We start from the raw sequence: 27,804 nt of genomic DNA, 5'->3' as shown, positions 1-27,804 counted from the left end.
ATTGGCTCCTAACACATTGCCTAGAAAGACCATGTTTATGCAAAACAATGTTTTATTATGAAGAGTTTGATAACCATTTCTGATCTTTTGTTATTTCAGGATCTCCTTTATTGCTTTTTGCTAACCGCCGAGATGTTCGATTGGTTGATGCAGCGGGACCTAAATTAGAATCTGTTGTGGTGGTAAGCAGTTTGGAGGACGCAGCTGCCGTTGATTTCTTTTACACTCAAGGGCTCATTTACTGGACAGATGTCAGTGAGGAGTCAATAAAAGAAATCTCATATAACCAGAGTGGGAGCTCACAAAATGTCATAATCTCTGGCGTAGAATCTCCAGATGGCCTGGCGTGTGACTGGATTGGCAAAAAACTCTATTGGACAGACTCTGAAACAAACCGGGTAGAAGTTGCTAATCTCAATGGCACTTATAGAAAAGTTCTCTTTTGGCAAGATCTGGACCAGCCCAGGGCCATAGCATTGGATCCAGCTCATGGGTGAGTTGTAATCTCTTGTTGTCACCATTATGTTATTGCTTTTGCTTGGCATTCATTTTTGTTTGTTTTATTCAGTGAATATGTCAATTGAAGTTAACAACAAAAAGGTAGTTCTAGCTGTGAAAGTATATCTATTTGTATGTCAGTACATGAAACTTTTTTATTTTAACCGGGTAAATTAGCATCATCACCACCTCTAGCAGCCCTTTTCTCCTGTAAATAAGACAGGGAGATGTGGCTGCGGTCTTTAAATATCTACATATTGTGAGAGGAGAAGGGAAGACATCTGATTGGCTCAGAAGCAGTGCTTGCACATATCACATCAGGAAAACCCACTGAGCAAAAATGAAGAGAGAAAACAAATTTATAGAAACCATCAGGGGAATAAAAAAAGGCCGAAAATGTGCAAAAAAATTCTGTATATTGCATAATTATTTGATATAGTCAGTGATTATTTTTTGCAGTTAGGGCTGCAGCATGTTGTTTAGTCAGTAGATATTCTAACATCCAGCATAAATTCATTGGTATTTTTATTTCATGTGAGTGAATACCAGGGATATGATCATTTGATGGGAAGAGCATTGTAATATTTTATTTTAATACTATTTTGTATCAATTGGCATAGTATTAGTTGTTATTCAGAAATGTTTGCTATATTTGTTATGCACATGACAGTCATTGCCACTGTTGTACACAGAGGGGCACTATGTGTTATGTCCGAAGTATGCAAGGACCTAAACAAAGACAATGAAGGGAATTTATCATGAGGGGAATAGTTGAAGTCCGTTTTACTTGGTGCACTTTGTGCCATATTTATCAAATGTTCCAAGTTGTTTGATAAATTTGACTTGTCCTGAAAGAGGTTCTCTGGGCTTTTAATATTGATGACTTATCCTCAGGATAGGTCATCAATATCCGATTGACAGAGGTCCGACAACTGGCACCCCCTGCCAATCTGCTGTACGAGGAGACTGTGCGTGCAGTGTGCACCTGCTGTCTCTCTTCCTGCTCACTGCTGCTATGTCTATGGCAAAGCAGCAGTGAGCAGGAAGAGAGAAGGGAGACGGCAGGTGCACACTGTGCACGCCTTGCCTTCATACAGCTGATCGCTGGGTGTCGGACTCCTACCGCACTGATATTGATGACTTATCCTGAGGATAGGTCATCGATGTTAAAAGCCCAGAGAACCCCTTTAAACTTAAAGGCTGTATTAGACCTGCAGATTAGCATGCAATTGTCGGGGAGGTAAACGTTCCTTCCCTGCAATCGCCTACTCGTTAGCTCATTACATACAGCGATCTCCTCCACAGTATAGGGAGGAGTGAACATTCATGCCATCGCTCTTCCCCATCCTGATCACTGTTTGCCGGCAGCAGATTGTGATTAGATGGTGCTATCTGCTGTTGGCAAACAATCATTTTTAAACCTGTTGAAAAATTCCAGTTGCCCGATAAACAAGCATTTATCAGGTAATTGGTAGCAGTATTACACTGCCAGATCATCGCTAACAAGAGTTAGGCGTCTTGCACGCGGCCGTTGTGCGGCTGTTCAGTGCATTGGGGTCCACAATTTGAGGTTCTCAATGCACGGGCCCCATCCGTGCGGCAGCCACAACATATCCGGACCCATTCAATTTGAATGGGTCCGTGATCCGTCTGCACCGTAAAAAGAATAGAACAAGTTTTATTTTTTTACGGTGCGGAGGCATGGATAGAAACACCATGGAAGCATTCCGTAGTGCTTCCGTGGGGTTCCGTGCCTGCTTTCCGCACCGCAGCTCCGGATTGCGGAAAGCAGACCCATTCAAGTGCGGGGAACACACGGCCGGTGCCTGCATATTGTGGACCCACTGTTTGCGGGCCGCAATACGGACAACAGCTGTGTGCATGTGGCTTTAGGCTCCATTCAGACGTCCGTGTGTGTTTTGCGAATACACAAAACGCGGACATCGGCGATGTGCGTTCTGCATTTTGCAGACCACACATCGCCGGCACTTAATAGAAAATGCCTATTCTTGTCCGCAAGGAGCGGCCGAGCGAGCGTCCTCCTCTCAGTGCGCCTGCGCCGACTGAAGACCGGTACGGCGCAGGCGCGATATTTGGAACGCAGACAGGGCCAGCCGGAGGAGGAGAGCGCTCGCTGGCCCTGTCAATCAACAGGAGGAGGGGCGTTTTTTTGAAAGGAGGATGCGGCGGCTACCAACACGTAACCGCCCTACTTGCTGGTAGCCAGGTAATTAACATATTATAAAAGTCTGTTTTTTAAAGAAACTAGACAACCGATAAGGGTAAGAGCACTATATATTGAAAAATCGCACTATAAGGATTTTAATTAGCCCAAAAATGATCCTTTAAGGAACAATAATATTTTCCCCATTTGTGTTCCAGCAGTCATTAATTTTTTTTCTACTAAATTCTTTTTTTATTTTGCGGGATTAGTTGTAGTTTTTTTTTAGGAACCATTTTGGGGAACCATTATAGTGTACTAAATAACTTTTAATATTTTATTTTTAGGGGGAGAGATTAAAAAACCTTGCAATTTTAACATTTGGTGTAATTTTATTTACGGCGTTCACTGTGTGGTAAAACTTTATTATGGGAGTCACTAAAATGATGATAATGCCACATTTCTGTATATATATATTTTTTAAATTATTTTTCCTTTCCTCCTGCAGGCTGTCAGCTCCCCAACAGTCCACCCTCCTCCTCCAGACTTAATGGGAGGAGGGTTGGCTGCTTTTGCTGCTCATATCTATGGTTTGGTAACAACTAGCAGGTTTTACCACGATTCTTCTTGACTCTATATCTAAAAGTGATATCTCTCCCTGCTTATCTTGGGCTAATGTTGGAATGCCAGCTTTCAAACAAGACTAGTCCCATGCTTCTAGCTGCTACCATTCAGGAGATAGCAGCAGCTAAAGCAGCCCCCCATGCCTTCCACTTCTGCCCGAGACCAGCTTGGGCAGAACAGTAAAGTATTTTTCCCACAGCCCTAGCTGGACTCGGGCAAAATAGTTAGGTGGTTAGAGGGGAGATCCTGGAAAAGATAATAATGACTTAACTTCAGGATAGGCCATCATTATCACATCGGCGGGGGTCCAAGTTCCACCCCTGCCGATCAGCTGTTTCAGGGAGTTCTGGTGAGCACTGCAGACTCCCAGCAGCTTTCCAAGCACAGTGCTGTACACCATATAATGGCTGTGCTTTGTGCGCAGCGGGATTAACAAGCACATGCTCACTGCACATGTCTGCGCCTCTGCCCATAGTGGGCAGAGGAGTGCGCATGCCTGGCTGGCGGTGAAGTGTGCAGGTGAGAACTGAAGAGGATGACGCAAGATCATTACAGGGCGGGCCAGAGGATACAACAGGGAGGGGTTAGGCATGCAGATCACCGAGGGGCCTGGGTACTTGGAACCAGAATGCCGCCCCTGGCCGCTTGCGTGCCCTCATTTATAAACTCATATTTTTCAGCCTTACTAGATGGGGGGAAAAAAACAACAATGGTACTGTTATAATTGTGTGTGTGTGTGTGTGTGTATGTGTTCAAGAACGCTATATAAGCAGTCCAAAACATGAAAACTTGGTTACAGACTACAGTTTTCATTTTCCCTCCTTGCCTTATGACAGCACCTCTGGAGAGACCGCCTCGTCCTTCTCAGGACAGGAAACCTGAACTTTAAGGAATTGGTGGGAATTTTTATTGCTGCAAGGAGACTGCAGGGACCTTGTTCCCCTGGGTGGTAGAAGCCTCTATTTGGAGTCACGGCAGAGTCTGGTATCTTGGCTCCCCCTCCCTTGATTCTGGTCTCCTCCCCAAACGATTCGCATGGAGGTTACAGGATTCCTCTGCCTTGATGTGATTGGGTGTCTGTGGGCCACTATGGGCTGTGCCTGTATGCCACCTGCCTCAGAATCGGAAGAATAGACTGCGTGATGACAGCTTACGGTTTGGGGCAGAGAAAAGGAAGTGCTCATCACTGAATGTGAAGGGAGCTCACAGAGTGTACTATGGGAGATGAGTCCATACAATTTTTCTTTCAGGACCAGGTAGTACAGGAAGGAGTTTGGCGTTACTACCCGAGTTGCTCAGGGCTGTTTGTTCTGCATTTCATTATGGAGCAAAGACCGCAGCTGAATCCACTGATACCACCAATGAGACTTCGGTAGCATGGTGGGTATCACGTACGTTCCAGCGACAGGTGGCAAGAGATCGGTGAGACTGGCAACACATGGTTTGATCTGACATGTTTTCCGTTTGGATCAAATTATGTCTGTTTTTTTTTAATGGTGCTTTGCCACACCTTCTTTCCCCAGGTGTGACTATTTTATGGTCATTTAACCTTCTCTATTTATTGTTGTTTCTTCCACTATACTATGCGGTTTATAGCTTCTGTTGGAGTTGTGGATAGCTAGTGTGTGGATCTCGGCTGAGTTCCTGGTGCTTGGTGCTGCCATAGCCACTTGAAGTTAAGTGTTTTCTTTCCCTTTTGTATTTTCTTTGGGTTATTTTGTGTGTTTCATTTCCCTGTCATTTGTATTAAGGTCTGAGGGAGACTCCTGTTCGTCCTTCCTTTAGGAGGAACAGGTTGTCTCAGTCCTGACATTAGTACCAGGGTCCTATAGGGTGAGTTAGGACACTTGGTATTCCAGTGTATGAACTCTCCTACCTCTGGGTATGTTCATACTGGTAGTTAGTCAGGACTTTGATTAGGGTTTTACTATCAAATTCCATCACAATGTTATAATTTTATTATACAGATTTTAATATAAATTTTATTGGACACATTTTATTATTTATATGTGAATAGTACATGTAGAGCACTATCACTGTTATACATGAAATTCTATGTTGCCACCACTATTATGAAAGAATTGGTGTTTCTGACCATAAGCAACCATATATAACGTTTTTATGACATATAGTAGTATATTGCACTGATTGGAACATTCAGGCAAAAAAACGCACATACTCCAAAAAAAACACTGAAAAAACGCAAGGAGAAATATAAAGAAAACGCACTATAGGATCATTCCTTTGCTAATTGAAAACAGCTTGAACAGCTGGTGTCTGTGATTTTGATTTAATCAAAGAAAGTATAAAAATGGAGGCTAGGCGGGCAAACACCTGACCACTGAGGAAGGGAGAGTGAATCTTCCCGAAACGCGTGGACAAGTGGACGTACCAACAACAAAAGTCCTCCTATAAACTGTATGGCCATACAGAAAGAAAAAGGTAAAGGAAGAAATATACTTCCCTTCGATTCTTGTATTCAAAGATATTCGCGGTACAGAGCGTGAACTCCCGCGATCTTTTGAAGTTACTCCCGCGACATTTAAACTTGCTTGGCCCGAGGAGAGCAACGAGCACTCCGGCAAACACTCAGAGCTCCGCACCAAGCGATCAGGAGACACCTGAACTATACGGTAAGCTGAATACCGACAAAGATCTTACCTTATTGGCAAAAAGGATATTTAAAGAGAGACTTTAGGTACAGTGTCACTTGAATCTATCGGACAATACAGGAATATATTGCGATTCTGTGACAAGTGCAACGTTAGCACCTGAAGTGACATTTAACTTTTTTACCCTTGGACAGAGGTATAGAGGAGACTCTTTTGCATGTAGAAATAGTGGCATACAAAGTGCAGGTGTGCAAGTACAACCATTTGAAACCTTATGTATTATATGCTATTGTATACTATCTTGATTGTTTTACTGTTTTAGATATTTTATGGGGATATGTGTAGGGATTGTTTAATACATTTTCTGCATACTTCAATCTGAGACCAAATACATGAGTGCTCGCTCATTCTTTCTATTACCATTTTTTAACCGAGGGTTGGGTGTTCCCCTTTATTTGAGCTTGTAGCACCATACCAGAGCTAATTACGAGTGAGCCACCTCAACCTATTGTAATTACTGACCTTTTACTAGGAGGTGTCCATCTCCTTTCCCTAATGTCCAGGCCTTATTCCCTCACCCCTTTCCCTTCTATGTTCGGTGTAGTGTTTCCCTTCCACACCTGAACGTGACAGTGGGGTAAGGGGTTTATTAGCCCAGTATTTATTTTCTTTATAATTAAGTGGTGGAGACTTTTGGTTTATTACCGGTACCTAAATTTCAAAGGAATCATCTAAGAAAATTTCCAAAGCTGAAGAGAGAGTCTGTGCTGAGTGCAAGAAAAGGCTGCCTTCTGCTTGGGCAAAGCATTGTGTCAGTCTTGTGTTGACAAATTGGTGGAGGAGGAGGCACCATCTGTAATAGGTAGTATTAAAGGGGTTTTCCCATCTTGCTATTTCATCCTCACCTGCAGCTAGCTCTGCTGTTCACTTCCTGGTTTCCTGCTTCTAAGGCTGGGTGGGCTTAGGCAGTTTGAGTGAAGGCCAGCCACGCCTCTTTATGACATCACACTGAGATCTCAGTCTTTGCATGCTAGTTCATGTGGATAGTATGAGTCATCAGTCTGGAGGGAAGGGTTTTGTTTCATGCCTTTCCCCGCTGAAGCTTCTGTCCAGGGGTCTCAAATAGATCAGGAAGGACGGTGTTAAGGTGATAGTTGCTCCATTTTGACCCAGGAGGGTTTTGTTTTTATGGCTCTACAGGATGTCCATAGCTCTGCAAGACCATTCAAGTTTTAGATAACTTGAATGGTCTTGGGGTGAGAAGGCTTCCATTAACTCACGACTGTTGGAGGGGATTTTGTGACCCACAAATTTAGATAAAGTGAGCATCTCTTGAGCCCTTTTCAGGAGACTGATTGCGGTCTCGTTCGTGGGTGTGGATTTCAAGCAGTTGTCCACGTAGAAATCTTTTTCTACAAAGGATATGACATCTGACCCATACTTTGCTTCACCCTCTTGGGCTGGATGCCTGAGACCGTAGATAGCGACTGCAGGGGAAGGACTGTTCCCAAAGATGTGCACTCTCATTCGGTACTCTACAATGTCTTCATTGGGGTCGTTGTTGCGGTACCAGAAGAACCTCAAGTAGCTTCTATGTTCTTCCTTGACAAGGAAGCAGTGGAACATCTGTTGTATCAGCCATAAATGCTACGGAAACTCAGCGGAAGCGTAGAAGTACCTCCATAAGTCTGTTGTTGAGGTCTGGACCAGACAGTAAGATATAATTTAGCGAGACGTCTCGAGTTGAATACTACTCGTATCTGCCCTGTTTTTTTAGGATGATACACGCTGAATATGGGTAAGTACCAGCACTCCTCCAAGTCTTGGAGCATGGGTGCCATTTCTGCATGGTTGTTCTGGAATATTCTTTCCCTGAAGGTAAAGAAATGTTATCTTGTCTCTGGTGTCCTCTGAAGTTTGTGTTTGAGGGAGAAAAAATCGACTGTAGATAAGTTCTCTGTTATTAGGTAAGCTTTGTCTCTGGGGTTTAAACGGTAAAGGTGCAACCTAGCTTTTTGACTGGTCTTTTACTATTCCTTGATCCAGGATATCCAAGAACAGCCTGTCTTCCAAGGACATTGCAACCCTGTTGTCTTCTCTTGTCCTGTGGAAAACTGTGCACCCTAAGTGATCTTGCTCACCATTTCAGGCATGGTCTTCATAGGAGGGATCCTTGAAAGGACAAGTCACAGGAGCTCTTGTGGCAATTCTTTTATTAGGAAGCTGCTCTGACATGGCTGGAATAGGGAAGGATGTCCATTTTCAAGTTGACTGAGGTCGGCTTGGGTGCTCCTCCTAGACAGACGTCTCCTATGATGACCCATCCTAGGTCAAGTTTCTGGGCGTATTGAGCGTTCTGGGGACCGTTAATCTGTCCTCTAGCCTTGTGAACTCATAGTATGTCTCTTCCAAGAAGTAAGACCCTCGGGATTCTGGGTCCAATTCTGGTATCAGGTGGGCTATACTAATCAGGTGGGGGTGGTATGCCGCTACCTCTGGTGTAGGTATCTCAGACCGGTTGTCAGGAATGTGATTGCACTCCAGTATGCTTGGCAGGGACAAGCAGGTCTGACCATCTATGGACTCTAGTAGTAAAACTATAAGAATACAAATAACATGTATTAGTATAAAGCATAACATGTATCAGCAGAAAGCATAGAACAGCATGTATTATAACTAGGGGTGGGCGATATAAACGATATTTGATATTATCTTCATCAATTCGGCCGACGATATAGATTTTAGTTATATCGCGATAGATGACCACGGAGCGGTAGTGAATTGAAGAAGCTCCGTGGCCTCCTGACTCTGCACCGCGCTGCAGGGCTGATGCTGTGTGTGACGTCAGGTCCCTCGCAATGCATGCTGGGAAGAAGACGTGGCCCGTCTCCTGTGTACTCCATTAGCCAGCCGTGCAGGAAATTTAAGTAGCAGGGGCCTGAATTTACCGGGGGGTGGGGGTGTCGGGGGGTGGATGGCTATGGCATGGGGCTGATGGCGCTGCCTGGGGGACATGATGATTGTGGCAAATCACAATGGTATGGGGCTGATGGTGCCGACTGGGGGACATGATGATGGTGGCAATGGCATGGGGCTGATGGCGCTGGCTGGGGGACATGGATAATGATGGCCATGTAATTTGCATACATACAGAAGAAAATAATATGGCAATGGCACTGTCACGGTAGCTGGGGAAAGGAAGAACACCACATAAACAAACTAAAACAGTAACACAGAATAGGCCCCAAAGCTAGTGAGGAGGAGGAAGGTTACCTTCTAGTTATCCCTGAGCTTCTCCCTGACTGCTAACAGTAGGAACAAATCCTAAAGGTGTAATCACTCATACATCGGAACCTAAGACCTGCTGAAACTGACACAAACCATAAATTTGGGAGCGGGGATGAGACTGCCAGGACCTTTCACCGTGAAGGGACCAGCGTCTCCCTGAGACCTAGACACAACAAACACACAAAGTAAAACAGGAGGACTTGGCTTGAGAAGAGTAAGAAGTAGGAGAACTTCTAACAACCAGCTTGGAACTCCAGAAGGAAATAACAAACGCAAGGTCTGCAGTGAGAGGCGGGCTAAAATAGAGCCACTATACAGCAAATGAACAGAACCTGTGGAGAGGTGAGATCCTGCCAACAACAGACAGCAAGGAAAAACAGAAAGACCTGTCAGACTCACGTGCCGCAAGTCTATCTGATCTTCTTAGACCTCTCGCAGGGCAGGCAGTGACAGGCACATGGAGCTAATTGTGCTGGCTGGAGGACATGATGGTGGCAAATGGCAATGGCATGGGGCTGATGGCGCTGGCTGTGGGACATAATGATGGTGGCAATGGCATGGGGCTGATGGTGCTGGCTGGGGGACATGATAATGGCAATGGCATGGGGCTGATGGCGCTGGCTGGGGGACATGGATGATGATTGCCATGTAATATGCACACATACAGAAGAAAATAATATATTGTGATATATCGTTATATCGCACATGCTTCAGATTATATCGCGATATAGATTTTAGGCCATATCACCCAGCCCTATCTATAACATTACATTAACACTGGGCATATGTCCAAAATGGCTGCCTATACATAGTAAAGCATGTCTAGCATCTAACAGTTGCAACCTCTTTCCCTAAGTAACACTTATGCGGGGCTGTTTAGCTAAGTATAACACAATATCCCTGAGACAGAGGTAGATGCCTTACCAGATATGCTGGTAAATTCAGAAATCGATGGCACTCACTGGTTGCATTGTATAAACTTTTGTTTTATTGCATTTTTATCTATCCAGAAAACATTATTTTTAACCACTGGCCAACGTTTCGGTCTAACCTAGACCTTGTTCACGGCCTGGGGTGTACATAGAGAAAGGCGAGAGAAACATTGGTAAGTATCAAATCATGGAAAAACATTTTGATACCAAACAAGAAGATATACTGTCAAGCAAAACGTTTCAGACATATATAATATATACAATATAGGCATCCTATCGTATACGTGATCACGTAATACAGAAATTAAAGTCTCTATTTAACCCTTTTGGTGTAAGGGTGTTGCGTTCAAAGATCCAGAATGCTTTGCGTGGTTTGAGCTGTGCAATCCTATTGTCTCCACGTCTTGCCAGTGGTATTTGTTCTAAGATTTGACTTGATGCTTAGTGGAAATGAAGTGGTACGGAACAGGTAGTTCCATTTTTTTTTACATCGGATGTCCGATTTATGTTTAGAAATGTGGTCCCGTACACATTGGATGGTTCCACCCACATATACGAGGCCGCATGGACACCGGATTAAGTAGACCACATAGGATGAGCTGCATGGTAGATTTTTCCTCAATGGGGGTGGACGATTCTATTGCTTTTGATGATGTTAGTGCATTGTGCACAACTGAGGCACGGATAAGTTCCTGATTTAACGGGTGCCAGTGTTGATTGTTTGGAAGAGGGTTTGAGAGAGCCGATATCTGCCCTAACCAGTTTATCTTTGAGATTTTGTGGCCTTTTGTAGCACATTCTAATGTGATTTTGAAATTCTGGGATATCTGGGTAGGATTGCTGAAGAATGGGCCAATGTTTTTTTTATTATAGTTTGAATTTTTGGTACCATTGGATGATGTGACGACCAAAGGAAGACAGAGAGAAAGTGTCATTGGTTAGAGGTAATGTAGATGAAGGAGGGGACTGTTCTCTTTTGAGTATGGAAACCGGATAGCCTCTATCCCAACTTTTATTTTATTTATTTTTTACATTTCCTCTAGGCGTTGATTGCAGAGAATAGGGTCACTAACTTTTCTGGTCACTCTTTAAAACTGGTATCTCGGTAACAATTTCCGACAGCTTGAGTATTGAAGGAGGGTGTTGCGATCTGTGGGTTTTCTTTGTAGATCGGTATTCAGTGTGCCCTAAGGTGTCTTGATAACTACTGTGTCCAAAAAGCTGATGTAATGTACAAACCGGATTCCAAAAAAGTTGGGACACTATACAAATCGTGAATAAAAACTGAATGCAATGATGTGGAGGTGCCAACTTCTAATATTTTATTCAGAATAGAACATAAATCATGGAACAAAAGTTTAAACTGAGAAAATGTACCATTTTAAGGGAAAAATATGTTGAATCAGAATTTCATTGTGTCAACAAATACCCAAAAAGTTGGGACAAGGCAATTTTCACCACTGTGTGGCATCTCCCCTTCTTCTTACAACACTCAACAGACGTCTGGGGACCGAGGAGACCAGTTTCTCAAGTTTAGAAATAGGAATGCTCTCCCATTCTTGTCTAATACAGGCCTCTAACTGTTCAATCGTCTTGGGCCTTCTTTGTTGCACCTTCCTCTTTATGATGCGCCAAATGTTCTCTATAGGTGAAAGATCTGGACTGCAGACTGGCCATTTCAGTACCAGGATCCTTCTCCTACGCAGCCATGATGTTGTGATTGATACAGAATGTGGTCTGGCATTATCTTGTTGAAAAATGCAGGGTCTTCCCTGAAAGAGATGACGTCTGGATGGGAGCATATGTTGTTCTAGAACCTGAATATATTTTTCTGCATTGATGGTGCCTTTCCAGACATGCAAGCTGCCCATGCCACACGCACTCATGCAACCCCATACCATCAGAGATGCAGGCTTCTGAACTGAGCGTTGATAACAACTTAGGTTGTCCTTGTCCTCTTTGGTCCGGATGACATGGCGTCCCATATTTCCAAAAAGAACTTCGAATCGTGACTCGTCTGACCACAGAACAGTCTTCCATTTTGCCACACTCCATTTTAAATGATCCCTGGCCCATTGAAAACGCCTGAGCTTGTGGATCTAGCTTAGAAATGGCTTCTTCTTTGCACTGTAGAGTTTCAGCTGATGGATGGCAGATGGCACGGTGGATTGTGTTCACTGACAATGGTTTCTGGAAGTATTCCTGAGCCCATTCTGTGATTTCCTTTACAGTAGCATTCCTGTTTGTGGTGCAGTGTCGTTTAAGGGCCCGGAGATCACGGGCATCCAGTATGGTTTTATGGCCTTGAACCTTACGCACAGAGATTGTTCCAGATTCTCTGAATCTTCGGATGATGTTATGCACAGTTGATGATGATAGATGCAAAGTCTTTGCAATTTTTCGCTGGGTAACACCTTTCTGATATTGCTCCACTATCTTTCTGTGCAACATTGTGGGAATTGGTGATCCTCTACCCATCTTGGCTTCTGAATGACACTGCCACTCTGAGAAGCTCTTTTTATACCCAATCATGTTGCCATTTGACCTAATTAGTGTTAATTGGTCTTCCAGCTCTTCGTTATGCTCAAATTTACTTTTTCCAGCCTCTTATTGCTACTTGTCCCAACTTTTTTGGGATTTGTTGACACCGTGAAAATTGGAATCAATATATTTTTCCTTTTAAAATGATACATTTACGCGGATTAAACGTTTGATCTGTCATCTACGTTCTATTACAAATAAAATATTAACATTTGCCATCTCCACATCATTGCATTCAGTTTTTATTCACAATTTGTTTAGTGTCCCAACTTTTTTGGAATCCGGTTTGTAAATCAGTGTGTCATGTGAATTGCAGGTCTTGGTCAATTCCATTTATGTAAGAGAGAAATTCCGAGAAAGAGCTTTGTTCGCCCTTCCAGATGCAGAATATATCATCAATATATCCAAATTACAAAGTGTAGTAATTGTATACAAAAATTCTGGGCTGATAGTGCTAGTTTGGCCAGCATACAAACTCGATCACAGGTAGGAGCCTTGTAGTGAATATTTCATGACGAACGTTGTCACCAGCTGAACTGAGTTTACTATCTAAGGATCTTTCTTTCTGTCCATATGGCAGTTTAAGTTTTTTCTCCCTTGAACAGGAACTTAATAGATTTTATAGATCCCTTAGACTAAAAGCCAATTTCTCCAATCGCATCAAGCTACCACCAGCCTCCATTCCCTTCACTACATTATCTATACGATCACTAAGCCTTAAAAATCAAAGCAATTTTATGCCTCCCAAGACATACCATGGGGTAGAGGCCTTTATTCACTTGATAGATCGAGAAATTAAAACCAGTGTTTCTGATTTAAAAAGAGGCATTCTCCACACCCCACAGAACTTGAAAAGCGAGGAACACATCGCCCTTAATACACTTCAGTCAGATAAATCAATTACTATCAAACCGGCCGACAAAGGCGGTGCAATAGTAATAATTGACACCACAGCCTACATCCAAGACAACTATCTGACACTACCACCTATGAACAGGTCCATTTCAACCCCACTTTTCAACTCAAAAAAGAAATCACCACCCTCCTTGACCATCATCTCCAAATAGGAACTATTAACAAAGCTACCTACACTTTCCTCCTAAATGAGGACCCCAACTTACCAGTATTTTATATACTAACCAAAATTCACAAAAACTTAACTCGCCCACCTGGAAGACCAATCGTAGCCTCTATAGATTCCCTCCTATTGCCATTATCAATTAAAAAATATATATAATTGGGGAAAATCGGCTTCTACCTCACAGGTTTTTTTTTTGCCTTCCTCTGGATTAACTTGCAGGATAACAGGCTGAACTGGATGGACAAATGTCTTTTTTCGGCCTCATGTACTATGTTACTATGTTACTATAATACTAATCCCCCCTGGTCAAACAAACACGCTCCTTCCTCCTCAACTCTTCCCATTTCCTGTCCATCATCTCATCCCTACAAAATATACCCTTGGAAAGTATCCTGGTGACACTAGATGTCAACAGTCTCTGCACCTCTATTTCCTATGAAAAAGGCATTCAGGCTACCACCTCACTTCTATCAACCTCCGAACTACCACTATCGGCCCAGAATTTTTGTATACAATTACTACACTCTGTACTACGACACAATTCCTTCATGTTCGGAGATAATTTCTACAGTCGTGGCCAAAAGTTTTGAGAATGATACAAATATTAATTTTCACAAAGTTTGCTGCTTAACTGCTTTTAGATCTTTGTTTCAGTTGTTTCTGTGATGTAGTGAAATATAATTACACGCACTTCATACGTTTCAAAGGCTTTTATCGACAATTACATGACATTTATGCAAAGAGTCAGTATTTGCAGTGTTGGCCCTTCTTTTTCAGGACCTCTGCAATTCGACTGGGCATGCTCTCAATCAACTTCTGGGCCAATTCCTGACTGATAGCAACCCATTCTTTCATAATCACTTCTTGGAGTTTGTCAGAATTAGTGGGTTTTTGTTTGTCCACCCACCTCTTGAGGATTGACCACAAGTTCTCAATGGGATTAAGATCTGGGGAGTTTCCAGGCCATGGACCCAAAATGTCAACGTTTTGGTCCCCGAGCCACTTAGTTATCACTTTTGCCTTATGGCACGGTGCTCTATTGTGCTGGAAAATGTATTGTTCTTCACCAAACTGTTGTTGGCTTGTTGGAAGAAGTTGCTGTTGGAGGGTATTTTGGTACCATTCTTTATTCATGGCTGTGTTTTTGGGCAAAATTTTGAGTGAGCCCACTCCCTTGGATGAGAAGCAACCCCACACATGAATGGTCTCAGGATGCTTTACTGTTGGCATGACACAGGACTGATGGTAGCGCTCACATTTGCTTCTCCGGACAAGCCTTTTTCCTGATGCCCCAAACAATCGGAAAGAGGCTTCATCGGAGAATATGACTTTGCCCCAGTCCTCCGCAGTCCATTCACCATATTTTCTGCAGAAGATCAATCTGTCCCTGATATTTTTTTTTTTGGAGAGAAGTGGCTTCTTTGCTGCCCTTCTTGACACCAGGCCATGTTCCAAAAGTCTTCGCTTCACTGTGCGTGCAGATGCGCTCACACCTACCTGCTGCCATTCCTGAGCAAGCTCTGCACTGGTGGCAATCCAATCCTGCAGCTGAATCCTCTTTAGGAGACGATTCTGGCGCTTGCTGGACTTTCTTGGACGCCCTGAAGCCTTCTTAACAAGAATTGAACCTCTTTCCTTGAAGTTCTTGATGATCCTATAAATTTTTGATTGAGGTGCAATCTTAGTAACCACAATATCCTTGCCTGTGAAGCCATTTTTATGCAACGCAATGATGGCTGCAGGTATTATTTCTTTACAGGTCACCATGGTTAACAATGGAAGAACAATGATTTCAAGCATCACCCTCCTTTTAATAGGTCAAGTCTGCCATTTTAACCCAATCAGCCTGACATATTGATCTCCAGCCTTGTGCTCGTCAACATTCTCACCTGAGTTAACAAGACGATTACTGAAATGATCTCAGCAGGTCCTTTAATGACAGCAATGAAATGCAGTGGAAATGTTTTTTTGGGATTAAGTTAATTTTCATGGCAAAGAAGGACTATGTAATTCATCTGATCACTCTTCATAACATTCTGGATTATATGCAAATTGCTATTATAAAAACTTAAGCAGCAACTTTTCCAATATTTATGTAATTCTCAACACTTTTGGCCACGACTGTATATCCAAAGGAAGGGAACCGCTATGGGCGCCAATGTAGCGCCCCCTTACGCTAACACGTTTATGGCAAAATTTGAAGAGGATTAGGTCTATTCAAACAATTTATTCCAAACTGACGCCATAAAGTTTTTGGATAGAGGCTATCAAAAGAGAACAGTCCCCTCCTTCATCTACTTTACCTCTAACCAATGACACTTCCTTGCCCGTCTTACATTGGTCGTCACTTATCATCCAATGATACCAGAAATTCAAACTATAATAAAAAAATATTGGCCCATTCTTCAGCAATCCTACCCAGATATCCCAGAATTTCAAAATCACAAGAGAATGTGCTACAAAGGGCCACAAAATCTCAAAGATAAACTGGTTAGGGCAGATATCGGCTCTCTCAAACGATCAACACTGGCACCCATTAAATCAGGAACTTATCCGTGCCTCAATTTTTGCACAATGCACTAACATCATCAAAAGGAATAGAATCGTCCACCCCCATTCAGGAAAAATCTACCATGTGAAGGGCTTCTTTACATGCAGCTCATCCTATGTGGTCTACTTAATCTGGTGTCTATGTGGGTGGAACCACCCAATGTGTACGGGACCGCATTTCTAAACATAAATCGGACATCCAATGTCAAAAAACTGAACTACCAGTTCCATACCACTTCATCTCCGCTAAGCATCAAGCCAATCAACTTAAATATCAAATCTTAAAACAAATACCACTGGCAAGGCGTGGAGGCAATAGGATTGCACAGTTCAAACAACGCGAAGCATTCTAGATCTTTGAACGCAACACCCTTACACCAGAAGGGTTAAATAGAGACTTTGATTTCTGTATTACGTGATCACGTATACGATAGGATGCCTATATTGTATATATTTTATATATGTTTGAAACGTTTTGCTTGACAGTATATCTTTTTGTTTGGTATCAAAATGTTTCTGTGAATAACAGTTGTCTTTTTCCTTTTTTTCCACAGACAAAATTATTCCTGTCAGACAGGTAGTATCTCACCGCTTCCATAGAGTAGTGACTAACAATATATGATCTCTTCAGTTGGCCATTGTTGTGTAAATCACCAACCTAGGCCTCAAATGTATATGGTGCCCTTTCTCTTCTGAGCCCTGCGGGGTGTTGTTGTATTCAAGAGAAAATGGGTAACATAGTATGGGCTACATTACATCCTGTTACCCCTTGTGAAAATGAAAAATTTGGGGCTAAAGCAACATTTTCTTGTAAAATATCTCGATTTTCATTTTAATTGCCAAGCTTTAATAAATTCTGTGAAACGCCTGTTGGGCCAAAGTGTTTACTGCACTCCTTGAAAAATTCCTTGAGAGTTGTAGTTTCCAAAATAGGGTCACTTCTTGGAGGCTTTCACTGTAAGAGTACCTCAGTGTGTCTTCAAATGCAATATAGCCCCCATGAAAATTATTCCAGTGAAATCTGCCCTCAAAAAGCTATGTGGTGCTCCTTCCCTTCTGAGCTTTGCTGCAGTTAAAGTACATCTTGTTCGTTTCATTTCAAATCTATTGTGGTGGTGTATAGAGCCAAAAATGTTAGAATTGTGTTGATGTCCCAATATTTATAGACCTGACTGTAAGTGTCTTGCAATGTCTAGGAGAAATACTGTATGAGAAAGAAGCAGTACACAGAAAACACTGTACACCTATGAATTCATCTTCACATACAATCAGCTGTATTAAGAAATACCACAGAAACTTAACTTTATAACCTGGGATAGTAGAGAAGATAAAAGTAAAAGTTTAATTCACTCCCACCAGTTTCAGCCAAAGCACTTGGAGCCTCACCTTAAGAATTTATTCACTGCCAAGTTATTTTTATAATACTTGCTAAGGGGCACTCAAAACCCTGAAGTGAAAATTCGGCTGTTCATAACTGGGCAACAGTGGCACTCTTTTTAAAGGGGTTGTGTCGCAAAGCATATTCTACATTTCTCAAACCAGCATTTGGATCTGAATACATTTGGAATTACATATAATTACAAATGTAGTATATCCATTGAGGTATTCAAAAATGTATTTGTAGAACGCCACCTGCTGTTTGTTCTTTTCCGTATTTCTTGTCCGCCTCACTGAGCAGGTAAAACGTGCTCAGTTTAAATCTTCACCTGTCACCAGCCATATCTTTTGTTAGAACCTGTGACAGTTACAGGGAGAGAGCTGCGGAAGAAAGGACATGCACCCTGAGCCGCCAGGCTGAAGAGAATCTAGCACAACAATTGGAGCAACAAATGGGGAGATCTCCAGATCCATGTGCGGTACGGGGCTGATAGTTTTGTTCGAAAGTTTTTGTCATGTACTATATGATTACGGATGAATAAAGACCGCTTTGGATCCTAGAAGTCGCTTCACTCAAAACTTCAGTTTAATGCTGTACAGAGATCCGTCCCAGTACAGCATTAAAATGTATGGACTCCGACAACACAAAGTGAGATATTCCTGAAGTCTCGCAAGACTTCGGGAATAACTCACTTCGCCTCGGAGCCCATACATTTTAAGGCCTCTTTCATACGAACGTGTGCTCCCCGTGGCTATGCTGCAAACTGCAAATTGCAGTCCACAATGCACGGGCACCGACCTTTGCGCCAGCCGCATGCGGATCGTGACCCCATTCACTTGAATGGGTTCCGCGATCCCTCCGTTCCGCAAAGAGAGAGAACAAGTTCTATCTTTGTGCAACTGAAGCACTGAACAGAACCCCACGGAAGCACTCCGTAGTGCTTCCGTAGGGTTCCGTGCTTCCGTTCCGCACTGCATCTCCGGATTTGCGGACCCCACGCAATACAGCCACGGGGGACACACGGTCGTGTGAAAGAGGCCTAATGCTGTACTGGGACGTATCTCCATATAGCGTTAAACCGAAGTTTTGAGCGAAGTGACTTCGCATCTAGGATCCGAAGTTTGCTTCGCTCATTATGATTGATTTTCATTTTTTACATCAGTCATGGCATAACCCCTTTGAGGCAACACTGATGCCAACCATAAACAGACATTCCCAATTAGTGATGAACGAACATCTGCCGGGACGGTTCGCAAACGCGGTCAAATGTTCGCGAACCGCAAGTTTGCGGCGGGTCCCATTTATTTTAATGGCAGGCGAACCTGAAAAACCTTCAGCTCATATTTGCAGCCAAGAAATAATTACTAGAAGTGCACAAATAGTCCCACAACATGGACAGCGACATGCCAGATGTATTATTCGAATTTGCGATCTCCATTCATTATTTTTTTCAATGCGAAATATCGGCAATATAATTTTTATGTACGCACATGCGCAAATGCACTATACAGTACCCAAATGCACTATAAAGAAAATATATTGGTATATAACACGCCGCTTCAATCAGTTTTTTGGGGGGACGACTGGTATATCACACCAGTAGAAATAATTTGTTCCAATTACGCTTGTCCCTCTATATACCTGCAGTATCGCAGCAGAACCGCACACAACTGCCGCACAATACAAATGCACTATAATATACTTTCTAACATAGAAAGTATATTATAACATTGTACAAGGAAGGCAATCCGTTAGAATATACATAAAGATAAAACATGGCCTTAAATAATGTTACTATGTGGGTCCATTCACATGTCCGTAAGTGTTTTGCGGATCCGCAAAACACTGACATCGGCAATGTGCATTCCGCAATTTGCGGACCGCACAACGCCGGCACTATAATAGAAAATGCCTAATCTTGTCTGCAATTGCAGACAAGAATAGGACATGTTCTATTTTTTTGCGGAAACGGAAGCACGGATGCGGAAGTGCGGATGAGGACAGCACATTCGGCCCCATTGAAAATGAATGGGTCTGCACCCGTTCCAGCATTTTGCGGACGTGTGAATGGAAAAGATATCCCTCAAAATGAAAATAAATAAAATTATTAAAGTTAAGCAAAAAGCATAGATGTGGTAGTGTCATGCCCTGCTCGGACGGTGTGCGGAGGTCTGTCAGATTGGCAGCACGTGTCTAACCTTTTGTTTGTTTTGGAATCATGCTGGATCCGCCTTCCTTCAGGTGCTCTGGGTGGGGTCATTGCCTTAAATTGCCTTCACTCCCAGAGGGCCGTGCGGGTTATAGAATTCAGTCTGGCCTTGGATTCAAGGAAGGAAGGAAGGATTGTCTGTTCCAGCTCAGATAAGTTTGGTTTCTGTTTGTGTTGTTTGCGGTCTAGGCTATTTGTGTGTCTTCTGCCCCTTCTCCCCTTTCACCATCTCAAGGATTCTAGGGTGTTTGCAGTCCAGGCACGATGACACATCATTGCTACCATCAAGGTCTGAATGTGGGCTTGGCAGCATAGGGGGAGAAGTCAGGGATGTGCTAGGCGGACACCTTTCCACAGCATCTAGCCTAGTATTTGGTTGTCTGTGTATCTGAGATCCTGTCCGCCGTGACAGGTAGGCAATAACAAGTGCTTGGCGGCACTAAATCAGGTGCTTGGCGGCACCAAATGAGAAACCATATGTCCTACCACAATCCGGGGGGTTCCAGTGCACATCCATGAATCCCGAAGGGAAAGCAAAAACCATCTATCCCTGGGCTAGATGATGTGGTATTGAAGGACAGGGTGGGCAAAGAACTGTCCCTGGTATTGCCCTACAGGGGGGTGCTATTCTGGCCCTGATAGCCTAACCACAGACCACCCGCCTTGATAAGAGGCACCTTGTCCAGAACCTTATCTTATATAAAAATGGCCCTAGTAAGCCCCTAGCCCTTAGGCCCCTGACTTCCAGGTGATCACTATATAGATCTATGTGTTTTTGACATAGCACCCCTCTGTGTATCACACCTATCGATAGCACACCGATACCAGTCCTTAAAAAGACTTTGGTGTCCCTAACAGCCTGTCCCTGCTCCACACAGCAACCTCTCCCTACACTGGCAAAACGCTGAATGTAAAATGGCGGCCAGATCAGGTTTATTTATAAGGTAGGGGGTATTTCCATGTGCTGAAACGTCTCAATTGCCTGTCCTGTACCACCTGATGGATGTGTCATGAGTCAAAATTCTTCACAATGTAAAAGAATATGGCGGGTGCGAATATCTCCATTTGTTCGTATGTTCGGCGAATCGCGAACACTCATAGTTCGCCGTAAAACGACCGCCAGGCAAACCGCAAAGCCATCTCTATTCCCAATTACTAGGCTCTGTTTACATTGGCATCACTGTCCAGTCAGTTCAGTTCACTAAATGGTGGCCAAAATTACTGCACTGTTCTATCCTGTTAAAAATAAATATATCAATGAATAAACTTGATGGGATTCCTTATAAATAAAAGTGTGCATAGACAAGTTGTCAATCATGGAGGGGTTGGTTTTCCTTCCCTGGAGGGATATCTGACTTTCACTGTGTTGAAGACCCATAACTGGGGCTCCACTGTTATTTTGCATTTTACTGTTTCCCAGGGAGCTTTGTGCTTTGGATTGCTGTGTTGAGACTCTTAAATGAACTCCACAGTGGTTTTTGTAGTTGGTCTCCCTAAGATGGCTACTGTTTCGTTTGAATGTTGCATTTGGAGACACCCTGAGGTACCCCTACAATTGAAGCCCTCAAAATATGACCCCATTTTGGAACTTAGACACCCTCAAGAAATTTTTCAAGGGGTGCAGGTGTTTTATAGAATTTAGAAACACTTGGCCATGGAAAAAAATTACATATATTTCAAGAAAATATCGCTTTTTCATGTTCACAAGTGGGCAACAGGAGAAAATGCACCCCACAGTTTTACCCCATTTTGCCCTGTATGCGGCTACGCAGTGTCTCCGAAAAGTGAGTACATTTTTTAATATATATATATATATATATATCTTTTCGTGAGACAATATTGATACAATGTAGAGTAGTCAGTGTACAGCTTGTATAACAGTGTAAATTTGATGTACCCTCAGAATAACAACACAGCCATTAATGTCTAAACCACTGGAAACAAAAGTGAGTACACCCCTAAGTGAAAATGTCCAAGTTGTGCCCATTTAGCAATTTTCCCTTCCCAGTGTCGTGTGACTCGTTAGTGTTACAAGATCTCAGGTGTGAAGCCCCCCAGAACAGGACCTCACACTGACACGCGTAACAAGTTTCACGCATTGAACTTGCTTGCCTGTGTCTGGCCTTAATGTACTGAGGACAGTGATTGGCTGCAGTGGTCACTTTCGGTATACCTGCATGTCCCTGCTGCAGTTTGTAAACAAGCAGTGGCAGGAGGACTGGACTATCTGGGAAGAGAACAGCTCTGGAGAATAAGCTAAGAATATGTTGCGAGGTGGGGCCACCATGGATTGGAAAATTTTTCCAGGACATCCCCCATGACCGCACATGGGAGGTTGTCCTTATGGGTCACTGTAGGGACAGGAAGCTAGACAAGTTTAAAAGGCCCCTCCCCACCCCCTTTCTCCAGTGTTCTTCCTGAGAAGACTCCCATGCTGGAAACAAGAAGATTTTGGAGAGCTACTTAGCTTACTGGGGGCTTGAGCTGTGTCGGGAGATGTCTGGTCTCTCCTCACTTCAGTGTATAAGCTCTGCTAGCTACTTCTCCAGAGGTCCCCTAGCCTACCCCTAATTATCTTCTTTGTGGCTGCGGTAATAAAGATGCCAATGTCGCTTTCCCTCCATGGGCTATGGGCTCGGGGGTGAAGTGCTCCTCCTTTGGCTCCAGTGGTAGCGGCACATTTGGCCGCCGTGTCCGACATCATTTTCCGGCGTGCGTCCCTGAAGTAAGGGGGAAAAACATGGCAGCACCCAGCAAACACGCTGGAAACACAAGTTTTTTGTAGAAAGACAAATACCTTAGGAGTGGATGCCCTGACACAGCATTGAGACATGAGCTTTGCATATGTCTTCCCGCTTATCCCTCTCATTCCTGTAGTTCTATAGAAGATCAGCGAGGGCTCAGCAAGAATTTTGTTCATAGCCCCAGCATGGCCGAAAAGGAGTTAGTACCCTCTTCTAAAGTAGATGGCCATGGAAGAACACCTATTGCTACCAATGATGCCGAACCTTCTTAGGGCTCTTTCACACTTGCGTTGTCCGGATCCGTCGTGCACTCCATTTGCCGGAGGTGCCCGCCGGATCCGGAAAAACGCAAGTGAACTGAAAGCATTTGAAGACGGATCCGTCTTCAAAATGCGTTCAGTGTTACTATGGCAGCCAGGACGCTATTAAAGTCCTGGTTGCCATAGTAGTAGTGGGGAGCGGGGGAGCAGTATACTTACAGTCCGTGCGGCTCCCGGGGCGCTCCAGAATGACATCAGAGCGCCCCATGCGCATGGATGACGTGAACCATGTGATCACGTCACCCATGCGCGTGGGGCGCCCTGACGTCACTCTGGAGCGCCCCGGGAGCCGCACGGACGGTAAGTATACTGCTCCCCCGCTCCCCACTACACTTTACCATGGCAAACAGGACTTTAGCGTCCCGGCAGCCATGGTAACCATTCAGAAAAAGATAAACGTCGGATCCGGCAATGCGCCGAAACGACGTTTAGCTTAAGGCCGGATCCAGATTAATGCCTTTCAATGGGCATTAATTCCGGATCCAGCCTTGCGGCAAGTGTTCAGGATTTTTGGCCGGAGCAAAAAGCGCAGCAAGCTGCGGTATTTTCTCCGGCCAAAAAACTTTCCGGTCCGGAACTGAAGACATCCTGATGCATCCTGAACGGATTTCTCTCCATTCAGAATGCATTAGGATAAAACTGATCAGGATTCTTCCGGCATAGAGCCCCGACGACGGAACTCTATGCCGGAAGAAAAGAACGCAAGTGTGAAAGAGCCCTTACCCAGGGGCCTCTAATACATCCATATTTTGAAAAAATTTTATTTGGAAAATGAATTATTTTCATGGCCACAATATGATACCCATAACGTTTTCGATTTTCATCAATAGTGCTGTGTAAGGGCTCATTTTTTTGCAGGGCAATTGATATTTCGGTTATGACATTTTGGGTTATGTGCTACTTCTTGATCACTACAGTTAACTGTTTTTAGGAGGTGATGCGCCCAAATAAAACTTTGATTCACCCATTTTGGTTTTTTTTTCCATCATGACCGGAATTCACTACGCCATCTGGGGTGTTTGATGTCCACGACTGTGGTAAACTCTGGTACATTCCAGAGCTCTACGGGTTATGTAGTATCATAAATCAATATAATGCTATGCGACCCAGCAGTTACAGTTCTGGAGTTTATTGGATAATCTTGACATAATGCTGTCAGTGTTATTCAGTACATTCCAGACCTCTAACGTTTATATAACATCATAAATCAATATAATGCGATGGGACCCTAGCAGTTTCTGGGAGTTCCTGTTACATTGCCAGAAACCTGTCCAAACCTGTGTGAGTGTGGCATCGTTCTTGTGAAGGCTGACTAACAGTAAGCTTGAGCATATACAATGTGCTCAGTCATTCTAACAGGATTTTGGAGGCATAGATTTCAACCATGGAATGAGCAACTGTTTGTGGAACAGCCAAGGACTAGTTTATAACAATGTAACAGGACAGTGGCCATTTTCATTTACAACTGTTATTATCCCTCCTCCCCATAGACAAAATGAGCTTCTGTTACTAGTTAAAGGGATTCTGTCACCTCGTTTTAGCCTATAGTGATGTGGACATGCACGGCTAGATCGCCGCTAGCATGTCCGCAATCTACCTCTCCCATAGCGCTGTGTCCTTTTTTTGTGTTTAAAAATTGATTTTAGAGATATGTAAATGAGCCTGGTAAGGAGCTGTACTAACCTTCTTGGAGCCCAGCCACACCCCCCTGTGAAGGAGCCCAGCACCGCCTGCATCCTCCGAATCTCCTCCTTGCTCACAGATCGCCGAAATCTTGTGATGCGCGAGCTCACGCATGCGCAGTGCCGGCATAGTGTTCCTTCCCTGTGCTGGCATCAGCCTCAGGGAAGGAACTGCGCATGCGCGAGCTCGCGCATTGCGAGATTACAGCGATCTAACTGTAAGGAGGAGATTCGGAGGACGCAGGCGGTGCTGGGCTCCTTCACAGGGGGGCGTGGCTGGGCTCCAAGAAGGTTAGTACAGCTCCTTACAAGGCTCATTTACATATCTCTAAAATTATTTTTTAAACACAATAAAAGGACACAGCGCTATGGGACAGGTATATTGCGGACATGCTAGCGGCGATCTAGCCATGCATGTGCGCATCACTATAGGCTAAAACAAGGTGACAGAATCCCTTTAACCTGTTCCGGACATAGGGCGTACCGGTACGCCCTTATGTCCCGGTACTTAAGGACACTGTGTGTACCGGTACGTCCTATGTATTTCCGATCACCGCCGCTTGGCGGGCGGTGATCGGAACCCGGTGCCTGCTCAAATCATTGAGCAGGCACCTGGGGACAATGTGTCCTGTGACCCCCCCCCCCCCCCCCGTGTAGGCGATCGCAGCAAACCGCAGGTCAATTCAGACCTGCGGTTTGCTGCGTTTCCGGGTTATTCGGGTCTCTGGTGACCCTATAACCCAGAACAGGATGGTGATCGGTGGTGTGTTAATACACCACCAATCACCATTCTGCGATCCTGAGAGGTCCATCACCTCTCAGGATCGCCTCTCATTGGTCGGCTGGGCGTGCGGGCATTTCAAATTGCATCAGCGCTCCTCTCCTCCTCCTTTTCAGTCCGGGAGCCAAGGAGAGAGGATCTCCAGCCAGCACCCCCATCTGTTCAGAGCTCAGGATTGTCAGCCAGCACCCCATCTGTGCCCCAGCACCCCCCAAGGTATTTAGGGAAAGGTTAGGTTAGGCAGGGATATTCAGGGAAAGTTAGTGGAAGAAGAAAAAAAAAAAAACTTTTCTGATTGCATCACCCTAAATCGGGTGTCTGGGGTCCACAGCACAGCTGTGTGACCCTAGACCCCCCAGGGGCGCAAGCATTTATTTTTTATTTTTTGTGTGTGCGTACGCTGACTGTAGCAGGCACTCATAGCATCCGGCCACTGTTAGCGCATCGCACACCCCACCGTTGATCAGCGATTTTTGAATTTTTTATTACTTATTTTTTTCACATTTTTTGCCCTTTATTTAGTTGGTCTTTTTTTTATTTTTATCTGTTAGGTTTAGGGTAAGCTTGCGAACACCCATGCCCCCCCACACACGCACACCAAATAAAGTTTATCACGCACACACACACACTCCCCTATGGCCAGCCGGATGTTCTCGGTCAAGGAGGCATACGCCCAGCATCCCTCCGACTTCGAAAGTCTCAGTGAGGACGAGGATGACCCCACTTTCCTTTTGTCATCCGCGTCCTCCTCTTCATCATCTGGCAATGATGATGAGCCCCCAAGGTGGCGGAGACGCCGCCAGGCGGAACAAGGGGACCGCCATGCTAGGGACCCTGTGGCCCACCCTAGTACGAGCAGCTCTGGGGCTCGTATTAGTTTTCTGGCCCACCAGTTAAGTCCACCGGAGCCCCCTGCCGGTGAACTTGTCTGGTATACCCCAGAGCGTTTTGAGACCGTGAGTCCTGATTTTGTAGGCCAACCAGGAATCCAGATTTCCACAGTGGGCTTCACTGAATACGACTACTTTAGTCTTTTTTTTAGTGACCACTTTGTAAATCTAATGGTGGAGCAAACAAACCTGTACGCCCAATAGTTTGTTGCTCAACACCCGGGCTCCTTTTTGGCTAGGCCCAGTGGCTGGACTCCGGTCAGTGGAGCCGAGATGATGACGTTTTGGGGCCTCGTGCTGCACATGGGCTTAGTCAAGAAACCCACTGTCAGGCATTACTGGAGTGGGGACATCCTCTACCAGACCCCACTTTACAGTATGACCATGACACGCTCCCGGTTTGAGGCCATTCGGAAATGTCTGCATTATTCAAATAATGCAGCATATCCCCCCCAAATTTGTACAGGCCTATGTACCTGGAAGGGAGGTCGCGGTTGAGGAGTCTCTCATTGCTTTCAAGGGGAGACTCCTTTTCCGCCAGTATGTTCCCTCTAAGCAGGCGAGGTATGGCGTGAAGCTGTACAAACTTTGTGAGAGTACCTCAGGGTACACTTATAAGTTTCGTGTGTACGAGGGGCGAGATTCCCGTATTCAACTCCCAGAATGTCCCCCCACTCTTGGTGTTAGCGGGAAACTTGTGTGGGACCTTATGCACCCACTGCTAGATAAGGGTTACCACGTGTACGTGGATAACTTTTATACTAGTATCCCCTTGTTCCAGTCCTTCGCCGCCAGATCCACGTTCGCTTGTGGGACCGTGCAGAAAAATCAACGCGGCCTCCCTACCTACCCCCTCCAGGTACCTATCCCCAGGGGTGCGACCCGTGCCCTTACCAGTGGAAACCTGTTGCTGGTCAGATATAAGGACAAGAGAGATGTCTTTGTACTGTCCACAATTCATGGTAACGGCATCACCCCTGTCCCTGTGCGAGGTACCGCGGCAATTTTCCTCAAGCTCGATTGTATCGTCAACTACAATCAGTATATGGGAGGAGTTTATCTCTCTGATCAAGTCCTCAAGCCATATAATGCCATGCGCAAAACCCGGGCATGGTACAAAAAAGTTGCAGTCTACTTGGTACAGGTTGCCTTGTACAACTCATTTGTGCTGTGCCGGAGCGCTGGCAACACAGGGACATTCCTTCAGTTCTATGAGGCAGTGCTCAAGGCCCTGATCTTTTCACGACCGGGAAAGAGCAGGCCGAAGTACCTCAGGAACTGGAGACGCCCGGATCGTCCCTGGCCAACACTTTCCAGGTGTGGTCCCCCATACTGGAAAGAAGGGACGGACCCGAAAAAAGTGCAGAGTGTGTCACAGGAGGGCGATACGGAAGGACACCACTACTCAGTGTGACACGTGCCCCGATCATCCGGGCCTCTGCATTATTGGTTGCTTCAGGGAGTACCAAACTTCCATGGAGTATTACATTTTCATCCCATTTTAGCTACTGAC

At 44.5% G+C, this 27,804-nt stretch overlaps 1 protein-coding gene across 1 annotated transcript in view; it reads left to right on the top strand.

Annotated features, from left to right (window-relative positions):
* Positions 1 to 27,804, top strand: part of LRP5 (LDL receptor related protein 5) — a 1,269,095-nt gene that overhangs the window by 135,891 nt on the left and 1,105,400 nt on the right. The window contains exon 2 of the mRNA XM_040409022.1: positions 100 to 493. Coding sequence (XP_040264956.1) covers positions 100 to 493 — 394 coding nt within the window. The remainder of the gene's footprint in view (positions 1 to 99; positions 494 to 27,804) is intronic.

The sequence above is a fragment of the Bufo bufo genome, chromosome 10 (assembly GCF_905171765.1).
Source record: "Bufo bufo chromosome 10, aBufBuf1.1, whole genome shotgun sequence".
Classification (NCBI taxonomy): Eukaryota; Metazoa; Chordata; class Amphibia; order Anura; family Bufonidae; genus Bufo; species Bufo bufo.
This window is presented reverse-complemented; position numbering and strand designations above follow the sequence as displayed.